The 14,522-nt window shown below is 34.6% G+C and overlaps 2 protein-coding genes across 2 annotated transcripts; both read left to right on the top strand.

Annotated features, from left to right (window-relative positions):
- The first annotated feature begins 416 nt into the window (after positions 1-416).
- Positions 417-4,417, top strand: LOC122292186. The gene is made up of 2 exons (XM_043100424.1): positions 417-1,658; positions 1,781-4,417. Exons 1-2 carry the CDS (start codon positions 417-419, stop codon positions 4,415-4,417), a joined length of 3,879 nt encoding a protein of 1,292 aa, XP_042956358.1.
- A 7,655-nt stretch (positions 4,418-12,072) lies between these two features.
- On the top strand, positions 12,073-13,224 carry LOC122291273. The gene has a single exon (XM_043098940.1). The coding sequence runs from the start codon at positions 12,374-12,376 to the stop codon at positions 12,995-12,997; it is 624 nt and encodes a 207-aa protein (XP_042954874.1). The 5' UTR covers positions 12,073-12,373; the 3' UTR covers positions 12,998-13,224.
- The last annotated feature ends 1,298 nt before the right edge of the window (positions 13,225-14,522 follow it).

The raw sequence follows: 14,522 nt of genomic DNA, 5'->3' as shown, positions 1-14,522 counted from the left end.
GTGGCTTATTCAATGGGCCCTGCGTCTGGGCTTAATAATGAGTTAACATTGGAACCGATTGTTATTGAAGAGATTGAAGGTGCAAGTGAAGAAGAAATAATCCATGAGGAGTGCGTAAGAGTTGATGAGCAAGATATGAACATTGTCACTCATTCAGATTGTGAAAGTGAGCGGGATAAGCTGAAAGGAGACATGAAAAAAGATTATTGCTCGGACTCGGAAGGACCTAATAATATGGATGGTAAGTTTTCAAAAAGATGCTCTACTAGGGTGGTCACTTGCCCTTCTAAATTGAATTTATGAATAGTCCAATTATTTTTTGGAATATTAGGGGTCTTGGCACATCTATCATGCGTTTGAAGAAACTTATTAAAAAATTTAGGCCTAATATTCTTGCTTTGGCTAAACCTTTTGTGATGGCGGATGAGATTCCTAAGTTGTTGGGGCGTGTTAAATTTGAGTCTTTCCTCACTAATGAAGCACAACATGGGAAAATTTGGTTATTTTGGAAGTCTGCTGTTGCTGTCCAGTGTTTGGCTGTGTCAAATCAATTTGTGTCAGTTAAAGTAGAAGAGAATGGGCACATTTATGTTCTTACCATTGTGTACGCTAAGTGCACTCAAGTAGAGCGGAAGATGTTATGGGAGGACCTGGAAGTCTCTAGGTGTGGTAATCTTCCTTGGCTTATATGCGGAAATTTCAACATTATAAAAAATGACTCGGAAAGAAGAGGCGGTCATCCTCGTCCTTTTGCAGCTATGGAAGATTTCAATTTGTGCATTCATAACAACGGTTGGTTGGACATGCGCTCTAAAGGCCCAAGCATGACTTGGTGTAATGGTCGCGGCGGTTTGGCTCGTAGTTGGGCAAGGTTAGATAGATGTTTCATTGATTCTAACTTTCTTCAATATTTTCCTAATGTGTTTTTTCAGGTCTTGGCTCGTACTACTTCAGATCACTCTCCGCTGGTAATTCAAATGGGTGAGGATCCTTTTAAGTATGGTCCTTGTCCTTTTCGGTTTCAGTTTATGTGGACTGATTATAGTGATTTTCTTAGCCTTGTGGAGAGAGTGTGGAGATCAGAGGGGTATAGTCATGGCCTTGTGAATCTTTCTATTAAATTGAAAAGGGTCAAGATTGCTCTAAGGGAATGGAACAGGAATGTGTTTGGAAGGACTGAGGTTATCATTAACCAATTAGAGAACCGTATTGATACTTTGGAAGTTCAGCTTCAAACTTGTTTTAATCAAAAGGATGAAAATGCTCTTTTGAGAACTAAAATGGACCTGTCTATTTGGCTTGATAGAGAAGATACTCGTCTTGCTCATTTGGCTAAAAAAAGTTGGTTGAAAGATAGGGATCAAAATTCTAAATTTTACCATGCTTATCTTAATGCTAAAAATCATACGAAGATTAAGGAGATGCGTTTGGTTGATGGTACTTCTTTAAATTCCCCTTCTGACATTCATAAAGCTGCTGTGGATTATTTTAATAATTTCTTAGGGATGGGGACTCATCGTGATATGCCCAATCTTAGTGAGTTATTAGATCCTGTGATTACTATTGATGAGAACAGGGTTTTTCTCTCCAAGAAATTAAGGACGCTCTCTTCAGTATTCCTATTGACAGTAGTCCAGGTCCAGATGGTTTTGGCTCAGGTTTTTATAGAGTTTGCTGGGACTTGGTTAAAGATGATCTGTTGGGTGCTATCTCTGATTTTTTTCACTGTAAGTCTCTTCCCAGATTTTATGCTGCATCTTTCATTGTGTTAATTCCTAAGGTGGATAAACCTTCTGGGTTTGATAAATTCTGGCCTATTAGTCTCTGCTCCGTGACCTATAAGATTTGTGCTAAAATTATTGTAAGCCGTCTTACGGATTTACTTAAGAAGATGATCTCTCAGGAGCAAGGGGCGTTCATCCCTGGGCGTAGTATTTTTGAGAACATTAGTCTTACTCAAGAGATGGTTCATTCTATTCATAGACATACTAATGGAGGGAATGTTTTGATTAAACTTGATATGTCTAAGGCTTACGACCGTGTTGATTGGAATTTTATTTTACATGTCTTGGATGCCTTTGGTTTCTCTTCTGAGTTTTGTATGTTGATTAAGGCTTGCATTACCACTCCTTGGTATTCTGTTATGATGAATGGCACTTCCTTGGGCTTCTTTAAAGGGGAGCGTGGATTGAGACAAGGTGACCCGCTATCTCCCTATTTATTTATCATTATGCAAGAGGTATTATCTCGCCTTCTTAAGGTTTCTTTTGGGAATGGTAAAATTGGGCATTTTAGTCAGGCTCGTGGTACCCCCCTTATTTCTCATCTTATGTATGCGGATGACATTGTCATTTTTAGTAATGGTGGTAAGAATTCCATGAGGAGTTTGATGGAGGTTTTGCATATTTATGAATCTTGGTCGGGGCAAGTCCTTAGTAGAGAAAAAAGTAATATTTTTTTCTCTAAAAGAATCTCTCTTAATAGAAAATCTTCTATTCTTCGTATCACTGGTTTTTCTGAAGGCTCTTTTCCTTTCAAATATTTGGGGGTTCCAGTTGTGGATGGTAGGCTGAAAGTTAGTGATTTTGGTGATTTGCTTGGTAAGATAAAAAGGAAGATTGCGGGTTGGAAGATGAAAATGCTTTCTGTAGGTGGTCGTACTATTTTGCTTCGACATGTTTTATCGAGTATGGCTACCCATCTTTTAGCTGTTTTACATGTTCCTAAAACTGTGCTTAATGTTTTGAACAGGCTCCTGAGTTCTTTCTTTTGGGGTGATTCTGATGGCAAAGGTAAAAGAAAATGGATTGCTTGGCATAATATTTGTAGGCCTATTGAGGAAAGTGGCTTGGGGATACGAGATTTTGGTGATATTCAAAAAGCCTTACATATGAAACTGGCCTGGCGTCTGGTTACGGGACATTCTTTATGGGCGGATTTCTTTAGAGGCAAGTATGTTAGAGGTAATCATCTCTCTCTTTTGGAGCCTAATAAGGGTACTCGGCTTTGGAAATCTATTGTTAGAAGTATTCCTGATGTTTTAAACAACTCTAAATGGCTTGTTAGAGACGGTAATATTTCTTTTTGGCATGATAATTGGGTTGAAGGTGGCCCTCTTAGCAATCTTTATCCAGTTTTTGAACAGCCTTTGTTGAAAATTAAGGATTGTCGCCTTGACAATGGTTGGGATGTTCCTCTCATGGAGCGGCTTGTGGGTTCACAAAAAGCTGCTGACTTGTGTAATTTTTTGGCTAGGAGGAAAGAGGGTCAGGATGTTCTAATCTGGTTAAATGACAAGGCCGGTAATTTTACTACAAAAAGTGCTTGGGATTGTATCCGTGTTAGGGCGTCTCCTTTAGATTGGGCTGATTGGATTTGGCATAAAAATCTACCAAAGAAAGTTTCTATTATGATGTGGAAGGCCCATCACAATTGTTTGAGCGTTGATGCGAAGATTAAGAATGTCGGCGTTCCTCTAGCGTCGAAATGTCATTGTTGTTCTAGGGGTCGTATGGAGGATTTGAATCATGTTCTTTGTACTGGTGAGGTTGCTCGTCAGGTTTGGCGTATGGCCGCAATTCAGTTAGGTGTGCACATGGGTGTTTTCCAGACTTGGCATGAACAAGTTAACTTTTGGTTCCGTCGTGCGAAAAAGTCTTCTCAAGTTAGAATCATTTTTGGGATTCTTCCTTCCATTGTTTCGTGGAAACTTTGGGAATGGCGTTGTAAAGCCCGGTATGATGGTAAAGTTTCTAAAGTTGAGGTGGTTTGGCAAGCTATTACATTTTGGCTTCGTAGGATTATGCATTTGTTTATGAGAGTTTCTAATATCTCAACGCATGATATTGCTATTTTAAACAGACTTGAGATCCCGATCTTAGCCCCTAAACCTAAGAAAGTGCGTGTGGTGCGTTGGTCTCGGCCTCTTTATGATTGGGTTAAGCTTAATACGGATGGTAGTAGCTTAGGTAACTCGGGGTTGGCTGGTGCTGGGGGTGTTATTCATGATCACTGTGGTAAGCTTTGTATGGCTTATTCTGTTTCTTTAGGCCAAGGTTCTAATAACTTTGCTGAGCTACATGGGGTGTTGGAAGGCATTCGTAGGTGCTATCATCTTGGGTATTTACATGTTGAGATTGAGACGGATTCTCAATTGATTGTCAATTGGATTACTAATGGGAATTGTAATGTTTGGTATTTAGAGGATTTCTGGGAGGAATTACAAGAGTATCTTAGGGGCATGGATTTTTGCATTCGCCATATCTTTCGGGAAGGAAATGCTGCAGCGGATTTTATTGCTAAGAGAGGAGCTGGGGGTTTAAATAGAAACTGGATTGAAGATAGAGATATGCCTGATCAACTCAGAGGGCTTCTTCGGATGGACAGACTCGGGCTTCCCTATCTTCACACTTCGTAGGCTTGGCTTTGTTTTTTGGGAGGTTTTGTGGGGTCTCTTGGGCGGTATGGAGTTTTGCATGCACCATGTTTCTCATGAAGAATCTGTCTCCCCTACTTGCGCATTTCGTAGTCCTGGTACGTTTTCCTTGTTTTTGTTCCTGCATATTTTATGTTGTTTTCTTGTTTTGCAGGTACTTTGGCTTGGGTCCTGTTTTTTTCTTTTGTTTACGTTTAGTTGGTTGGTTTTTAGGCCTGTTAGAGTTGGTCTCTTTGTTGTTTTGTCTTTTCGGTTGGTTTGTTTTGGACACATGGTTTTGGGTTTTTTTTTCCTATCGTTTATCTTGTAAGCCCCCAAGTGTCATGATGTTACCACGGTATTCCTCCATCATAAGTGAGGACTCATTAATAAATTTGGGACGGGGCTGCTATGTGGGTGGCTACCGGCTCTTCTTAAAAAAAAAAAAAAAAAAGAAGAAGAAGAAGAAGAAAGAAGAAGAAGAAGAAGACTACTTTCGGTCGTGAAGAAATTATTAGATGAGGTTTGGGAATCAATAAAAATTGCTACCTGCCAAAGATCAAACAAATATATAGCTCCATGTTTTAGACTCAACGACGGCCGGCTCACGGATCTGTACGTGTGCAATTATATATGTACCATCTTAGTACGTACGTCCATAGAAGTTATAGCTGCAATTCCGAGGAGTGGCGGCTAAAATGTAAGTCCAACTGATGAAATTGATATCAACACGATTTTTTTACAATATATTTCACAATTATATTTTAAAATAAAGGATGTTATTATAAAATATTATATAAAAGTAACATTATTTTATATTATGTATTGTGAAAAATATTGTGAAAAGTAAAGGGTGTTAAAAAAAATAAATAAATAGGACTGAATCAATGAATTTGATTTAATATTGAGTTTGGTTCGATATGGTACAAATGATATTTTTCTTAAAATCAATCCGATTTTTATTTTTTTTTTTAAAACCGGACCAAACTGATTTATATATATTTTTTAATTTTTTATATATAATATATAATTATATATAAAATAGTTTTATATTATATGATAAATTATTAATTGATATAATATTAAACTTTAAAATTTTATATCACTATAATTAATTGTATTAATAGTTATATTAATTTTATATAGTACATATTAATAATTATATTAATACTATATTACTATATATTATAATATACTATAATATATTATTATAATAATATATACTATATTATAAAATATAATATAGTATATTACAATTAAAAAATCGGATCAAAATCAATAAAATCAAAAAAATCGATTTAAAAAAATAATCAGTACAAAATTAATTCTTAAAGTTAAAAAATAGATTTATACCGTATTTCAATTTTAAATTTTATCTAAAATCAAATTAAACTAAACTGATTATACTCTTGATGAAAAGTGTTGCGTATGTTATTACTCCTACAGTAGCAGTCCTTGATAAGAACTCTGCTTTATATATATATAATGATGATAAAGGATGATGTGACACATAAGCATAAGGTAAAATGCTAGGCGGTTGTCCCCTCGAGTGTACTCAAGGAATTGTATCTTTTTTAATATTTTAAAAAAATTAATAATGAATTTTTGTATTATTTTAATATTTAGTACCAGTTGAGTAGCCGTGTAGCAGCACGTACCCAAGCGCAATTGACAGTCGACAGATCTTAACGGAAGGCCCACAATATTAATTAATCATATTAATCCCTGCATGTATTTGAATATTAATTTCTTATATTGTGATGGGGGTAATTAAGTGACATCAATTAAACTGCCACAAAAATCTAATTTGGACCGCAAGGCCCAAAATATTGACCGAATTGAAAGATCTAATGTTAGGCGAAAATTTGTCGTTTATATATAAGATGCCGTGTGACAAATAAATTCCAAAAAAAAAAAGAAAAAGAAATAGGGATGTTAGGCCAAAATATTGATATTACATATTAATATTTATTTATTTCACTTTCTTAAAAATAGTACTACTACTGCATCTAGAATCTTCCAATATTTGAACTTTTTAAGGATCATGTCATGACCAGCAAAATCGGAAATCATAATTTCCCTTAATATAATTGGATCAATATTATTAATTGAGGAACATTATATATAAATAATTTGCACAAATCGTTTCAATAATTTCATAAAGTTAACTATGTTCATCAAATCATGTTGTCCATTCATTAAGATCAAGATAATTATACATACATATACATATATGTACTGGGAAGAATCAATGTGCAAAGCATGATTGTTTAGTTGAGTGAAATGATTATATTTTTTAAAAAATAATATATATTTTTATGACGATCAATCTCAAAAAATTTAGAAAGGCAATAAAACTCACCTTAAGGGTGTTTTAGCAAAACCATAACATGCAAGGGCTGAAGTTAAACTTTACAAACACATTTTCTAAAGCTAAACTATGTAACCGAAATAAACTCATTGAGAGAAAAGAAAGCTAGCGACAGAGTTTTAGAAATGACACTGGGTAACTATCAACTGCGTCCCTGTTGGGAGGGGTGGCAGAGTACGGGGAGAGAAAGAGGGAGAACGAATTGTTGAACACGGCGGAGAGAGAGAGAGAGAGAGAGAGAGAGAGAGAGAGAGAGAGAGAGAGAGAGAGAGAGAGAGAGAGTGGCTGAGAACCTGTGGATGGAGGTTGCTCTGTTTCGGGGAGCCAAAAACAAGGGCTAAGAGGCTTGCTATGTGGTGGTCAAGCGGAGGAGTAGTTGCATCTTGACTTATTATCGTGCTCAGTTTTGGGTTTCTTGAAATAGACTTTTTCTTTTTTTGTCGGTGGTTACAGAGGTATGGACAGTGATTTAAGGTATTGGGTGAAGGTTCCAACATGATGGCTGAAGCTGACAGTGATGCTTGGTGCATTTGGGATGGGTGTTTCTCGGTATGCAACTTGTTGAGGTGACTCACTAAAAATTTAAGCGGTGGCAACTCTATTCTTGGAGAACTCTTACTTACATAATACATATATACATATATATATACAACTGTGAGCCCTAGAAGGGAAGATTATGGTGCTGTAATCGTGAACTGATAATTTCAATGAGTACAAATTCAACTGTTTCATGAGTTATAAATAGGATAATAAATTATTGTTTTCAAATTTAAAAGATAGTAAATTAATATAAGGCAATAAATTAATAGAGGGCCGTTACATTCACAATACGAATGGACTTAGATGAATTCACAGTTTCACAGATGGATTTAAACAAACAGCATTAACTTTAACAGAAAAACAACAAAAACTGTTAAAACAACAATTTCCGTTTGATAGCCACTTTATATATATAAAGATATAAATTTTATGGACAGTCAATTTTATGTACTCCTTATATATTCTACTAATGTAATTAGCTATATAATTTTTTTTAATATAAAATAACTATTTTAGTCAATCACATCAATAGAATATGTAAAGTGTAACAGCCCGCTAGAAATTCAATTGTGAAATTTCTATTAACTTTAAGAACCTCGTGAAAACCCCATAAGTTTTCACGAATCCATTAATCGTATAGGTTTTTGTCTAACTACATAGTTAGTGTTATTATTTACTATGGTATCAGAAATGTATTTTTGATTATTGGAGATAGTTAGAAGTGTCAAAATGTATTATGGTTTGTGCCATTAGACTCGGAGGGCTATTTAAAGTCTTATGGCGCAATAACATTTTTTCATATTTTTGGACAAAACGTATGTTCAAAACTGTAGATATTATTGGATAAAAAGAAATATCTTGAGGTAATTTTCATGAATATTATTGGGTAAAAATATTTTGAGTTGATTTTTATAGATATTATTAGATAAAAATATCTTAAGTTGATTTTTTGTAGATACTATTGGATAGAATATTATGAGATAATCTTTTATAGATATTTTGGGTAGGAGAAAACTACACTCAACTCTCAACTCCAGCCTCATCTCTTCCATATCTCATCCATAATTATCTCCAGCCATCTCTCCCCACGAAATTATCTTCATTTACACTTTCCATTGAAAGAATATCAAACAGTCTCTCTCGGACAGCTTTTAGGAGGTATTTTGCACGCCAATTTCGAAGTTATTGTAAGTATTTTATCATAAAGTCTCCTTCATATAAGTTGTTCCTTTTTTAGTCTAGTTTACATAGATATCTTATTTGCCCCATTTGAAGATCATTTGGTCAGTCAAATATTATATAACCTATAGAGAGGTCATTCTGGGAGGTAAACTGGAGAATATGTTATAGTTTGGAGTTTTTGACCAAGCTAATGGATAGATATTGGTCCGAAATTTTTATGGAGTATTTTTAACATGTATATATGACTATTGGTTAAGGATTTTTGCATAATTAAAGGTTTTGATGAAAGATTTTCTTAGATTTAGAAACTTAGAAACTGGAAGAGGAAAAACAGTTTCTGTTTTGAGAAAGTTTAACTCTTTGGTGGTCTAAACCTATTCTAATGACTTTGATAATTTTATTGGAGGATCCTAAACATCTTATATACATGTTATATTATTATTTTGAAGATATTTGATGTTAGTTTCAAAGATATGAAATTTTATGCAAAGAGATATTCAGATAAGCCAAAGTGTGGATATTCTTGGCTAAATTTATGTTTTGATTAATTTCTAACCATGTGATCTTGAATTACAAGCTTGTATATGTTTTAGGACATCTTTTTAAACCATGATATGGTTTGGTTTGAAGATCATATATTTATAAGTCATAGATCAAGAGATTTATCAAAACTAGTTAAGGAAAAAGTTTATGTTTTTGGACTAAGTGTAAAACCAAAAACTCCAAATTTTATTTTGTGATTTTGGTGACTTTAGTTTGATGATTTAAAGCATGGTTGATGTTAGAACGATATTATGAATATGTTAGAAGTAAGATTTGATTTTTGAAATTCTTGGAGATGTTTTGATTTAAGGTCAAAACTTGTGATTCAAGTGCTTGGATCTTTTTACAAAAAAGTTTGGTGTTGATTATTAGCTTTTTCTAAATGGATGTTTTAAGTATGGTTTTGAACTTAGGATTGGAAGATGTTTGTTGCAAAATTTTGGTTTAAGCATGAGTTTTGAAGTTGGAAGGAATTGCAACAAAAATAAAGGGAAATGGCCTATGGATGTTTCAACCATAGTGTGTTCTTCATAGTTGTGTTTTGTTTTAAATTTTTCTGAGTTGATATTTAATTTTAGGACAAAATTTACATGAGGAATGTAAATTTTAGAAACTTTTAGAGTTAGTATGCAAAATCCTTAAGTTATGGGTAAAACGGTCATTTTTTCCACATGTAGAGAGTAAAATGAAAATTTTACTCTTTAAGTTAGTATTTTCCATATTTCAAATATTTAGTGATTTAGTTCTAACTTTTAAAATCACTAATTACAGTTCCCCGTGGTCGCACTTGAAGTTTTATAAGAAACGCGGAGATCGAGGTAAGTTAGCTTTTAACTTACTAGCAGTCTACTGTGTATGTGTGCTAAGTAAAGGAACTACAGTGTATGTATGTATGTTATCATATATGTCATGCCATGCCAAGTTATCACGTAATTGTCTATTATACAGAATTTATTCTGTCGTCAATTTTTATCTGTTACATAATATATTCTGTCATGTATTACTGTACCTTACAAGTACGTCATGCTAAGTATGCCATCTATTACATGTATGTCAAGTCATGTAATATTCAGTGTTGCAAGTATGTCATGTTAAATATGTTGTCTATTATATGTTATGCAATGTTACGAAATATTTCTATCTCAAGTTGGTCATGTATTTCAAGTTATATTCAAGTCACGTTATGTTATGTTAGGATTTCAGTCATTTCGTATTTCAGTCACGTTTCATATTGAGTTTGTGTAGAATACATAGGGCCACAACAACTGTGGAGTATGTATTTACACGTAGAATACATGGGGCCACAACAACTGTGGAGTATGTATTTTTCATGTTAAGTCAAGTTTGTGTAGAATACATGGGGCCACAACAACTGTGGAGTATGTATTTACACGTAGAATACATGGGGCCACAACATCTGTGGAGTATGTATTTTTCATGTTAACTCAAGTTTGTGTAGAATACATGGGGCCACAACAACTGTGGAGTATGTATTTACACGTAGAATACATGGGGCCACAACAACTGTGGAGTATGTATTTTTCATGTTAAGTCAAGTTTGTGTAGAATACATGGGGCCACAACAACTGTGGAGTATGTATTTTTCATGTTAAGTCAAGTTTGTGTAGAATACATGGGGCCACAACAACTGTGGAGTATGTATTTACACGTAGAATACATGGGGCCACAACAACTGTGGAGTATGTATTTTTCATGTTAAGTCAAGTTTCAGATCAAGTTCATGTCAAGTCAAGTTCAGTTCATGTTTCAATTTAAGTTCTGTCAATTATGCTATGTTGTACGCCAAGTTATGCTTTAATTACTTATGAATTTGATTATGCATTTATGCTTTTACTGTCATGCATGCATCATTAGCTTGTGTGGAAGTTTTTTTGTTAACTTACTGAGATTTGTAATCAAATCTCACTTTGGTAGTCCCAACTACCATTCCCCCAGAATGGTAGATCTTGTTACAGGACCTGAAGGAGAATCAGGAGCTGATCAACTAGACACAGTTGACTAAGCGATGGTGCGACGTCAATGTTAATATAGTAGTTAACGTAAATTACTACTTGTACAATGGAGTTGCATCTTTAATATTTTTTGGATCATAACCATTTTGGACTAGTGTTGTGATCTACTCAATGGGTCTTTATCTATGAAGTATGTTTTAAGCATTTGTGATATTTTCAATTTAGTGCATAGTATTGCTAAAGAAAAAAAAAATTATCCGCTGCGAATATTGCATAATGTTAGATGCATGTTAGGAACATTGCATCTTATATGTCATGAACGGGGGCAGGTAACCTTGTGTTGCATGTCTCGACGCTTCAAATGTCCGTCCGATCCCAAACGGAATTTGGGGGCGTCACATAAAGAATATGCAAAATAAACTGTATATAGTACAACTCATATATATAGACATAAACACACATGCTAATAATGATCATAAGAAAGATTATTAGTAATACTGAATATAGTTATGAATTTTACAAGTGTCGTATTTATTCAATATTTTAAAAATGAATGCGCGATATTTGTGCAATTTATAATTACAAAGATCTTTGAAAAAGTATATATTTATATATGGAAAAATATGGTTGCAAGCATAATTGTGCACTAATCTGTACACTAATGTGATGTGATTGGTTAAAAAATAAATTTTATTGAAAATAGTGTTATTTAAATTTTAAGTATGAATAAATTAGTATTGATATACAGATTAATACATGACTGTGTTTGTATATAGTAAAATTTTTTATATCTACACACATGTAGAGACAAGTTGAAAGAAGAAGTAAATTAACGAATATGAACTAAAAAAAACTCACAATTGCTTGACTAGTCTTGGCTTATCATCAACTTCTACAAGAAAGCTAGGCGGCGCTCTTGTGAACACGTCACGACGATCGAGTCATCGACCCGCCTGTTTTAGCCACAAGAAAGCTAGCTATTATTATCAACCATATATATGGATAAGTTTGACCCAAATTTTGATTTGTACAAAGCACAATCGACGGACCAGTTCTTTTCAAAAACTTGAAAAATGAGTACTGCCTGTGACTCTTCTCGCGGTGATATTATCAAGAAAACAATTGTACGTTACTCAGTCAGCAACGCGTCTATGGCTTGAAGTAAGGAGCGAGTAAAAGCAGCGCTAGCTAGGAATCTCCCTCTATAAATACCCCCAGCAAAGCCCTAAGCCACTGATCACAACTATATATCCGATTCATATATATTCCACTCACCAAGCCTTGCACAGCTTAATTTTTCAATCTCCTTTTTGTGGGATTTTCTCCATCTTAATTCTAAAGAAAGATTTCATGTCCATGGACAAGCTCGACAACCGCTACGATGCACCACGGCCGGAATCTTATGCATCGGAAGCGTATGGACTACGGACTGCTGATCAGGGAATGAATGACATCGCATCAAGCTCCGGGAGTACTTCGCTATTTCTGGGCACTTTAGACGATATGTCGCTGCTGGAAAGTGGGCTATACGGGAGTAAAGACGGTGACATGGTCGATGATTACTACAGATTTGAAGCGGAGGCTGGACAATCAGTTGATCCAAGATTGTTATCGTTGTTAGAATTCTTCAGGCAGCTCTATGCTCGGAGACAGGAACTGTCCAAGAAGATCTTTCCGGGGCTTCACGATGAGTTTGTGGAGTTGTCTAGGAAAATTCGTGAGGTTGTTGCAGCCCAAGTTGAAGGGAGACGAACGAGGCCGGTTGCAACCTTGCAGAGGAGTTTGAGTGTTGGCTCGCCACGAACACCGGCCAACAAAGCAGGGGAATTGCCGTTGAGGCTCGAACGCTTCAAGGTACGCGAACTGACTCTAGAGGGCGTTGTTCCAGTACAAGGTACTGCTCCTCAAGGCAGTAATGGCGGCGGCGGCGGCGGCAGCGGCAGCGGAGGCGGTCAAGGCGGCGCCTCAAAATAAAAGTTTATAGGAATAATGAGATATGCATGGAAGACTTGGAAAATAGCAAATTAATTTTTCAAATTTATTCATTTGGTTAGCTTTTTTATTTGATCAATTAGAATATTCCATGCCGTAGGGAAATTAATATATATTTATTTATTTATGTCGTACATTTTGAAAAAAATAAAGTAAAAGCAGAATTCAAGCTTTGTATTTTCACCACAGAAGTTATGTAACCTTTTTTCGGAATGAATGAATATATAATACCTCCAAAATGCCAAGAAAAAATAACTGAGTCAATACTCGTCCTTTTATTTTTATTTTTATTTTTTTCTAGAACGTTTTAGCGTTACAGGTCAAAACTATGGAAAAAAACGAAACCAAGTACCGTAAGCATTACCAAATAATGAAGATTAATTCATATATTAAAAATGTCGACGCTTTTTATTAAATATTCTATTAATGATTGTGTAATGATCCAGACCACATAAATTACTAAAATAGCTTAATCTTATATATGTACGTTTGTACATGATCCGTCATTTGTTAGTTTTTTTAATCATTATTATTTATAAATTAAGAACAAGTCGTGGCCGGGAAATACACTAATTTGCCAAGTATCTGAGGCAGGTAAGTCCGTCGATCTTAATAAGAAGGTCAAACATACAAACGACCCAAATCTTCAAGAATCGATTGATATCATGATCAACTAGATGATCTCTATCAATGATGGCTGCAGCACGATAGTACTATTAACGGTGATAAATCATAAGACAGCCACATTAATTAAGACCACGAGATTATATATGTAGTTTATCAGAATTTAATCTCTAATAATTAAGCTGTATATGATGCTATATATATATCACTACAAGAAATATGGACTTTTCCCAAAGGAGAAATTCATGGCAAAAAGTAAACCTTTTGGGAGAAAGACCATCTTTCTCACAAAATCTTGTTATGGAAAGCTCATGGAGTAAAACTTGCCGCTAAAAGTAATATAGCCCACGGAAGGTTTAATTCGCAACACATCTTGCGGCAAGAGCTGATAAAGCTCATTGCAAAATCACGTCTATTTTTATTTATGCTTGTGGGAATAGGAGCAATTATCATGAGAGGTATCGGTGATTATTAGTATTACCCACTACAAAATCTGTGGGAAAAAATTTCTTCAGGCAAAAAAACAATATTTGTCTTCGCGGCAAATATTAAAAGAATTTAGAAAAAAAATAATAATTGTAAAAGCAAAAAAAGATGAGGCTGAGCAAAAAATGATCATAAAAAATTGTCTTATATAAGCTAAAAAATTATATACAAACCTCTAAGATTCAAATTGACACTAACAACACTTTCTAAAAAACAACTAAAATTATGCTAACATGTTTACAAGGAAAACTCTTAAATGAGAATCCAAGAGCAAGAAATAACGAGCAATCTCCATTTCTCCTACTAAGTAATTTCTGATTGATTCTAGATTTGGTAATAAGCAAATTTAGGCTAAGAATGTTGGAAGCTTTTGAAATTTTCAATTGCAACTACCTTG

The sequence above is a fragment of the Carya illinoinensis genome, chromosome 13 (genome assembly GCF_018687715.1).
Source record: "Carya illinoinensis cultivar Pawnee chromosome 13, C.illinoinensisPawnee_v1, whole genome shotgun sequence".
Classification (NCBI taxonomy): domain Eukaryota; kingdom Viridiplantae; phylum Streptophyta; class Magnoliopsida; order Fagales; family Juglandaceae; genus Carya; species Carya illinoinensis.
The sequence above is the reverse complement of the archived record's forward strand: the minus strand, read 5'-3'. Positions and strand labels throughout refer to the sequence as shown.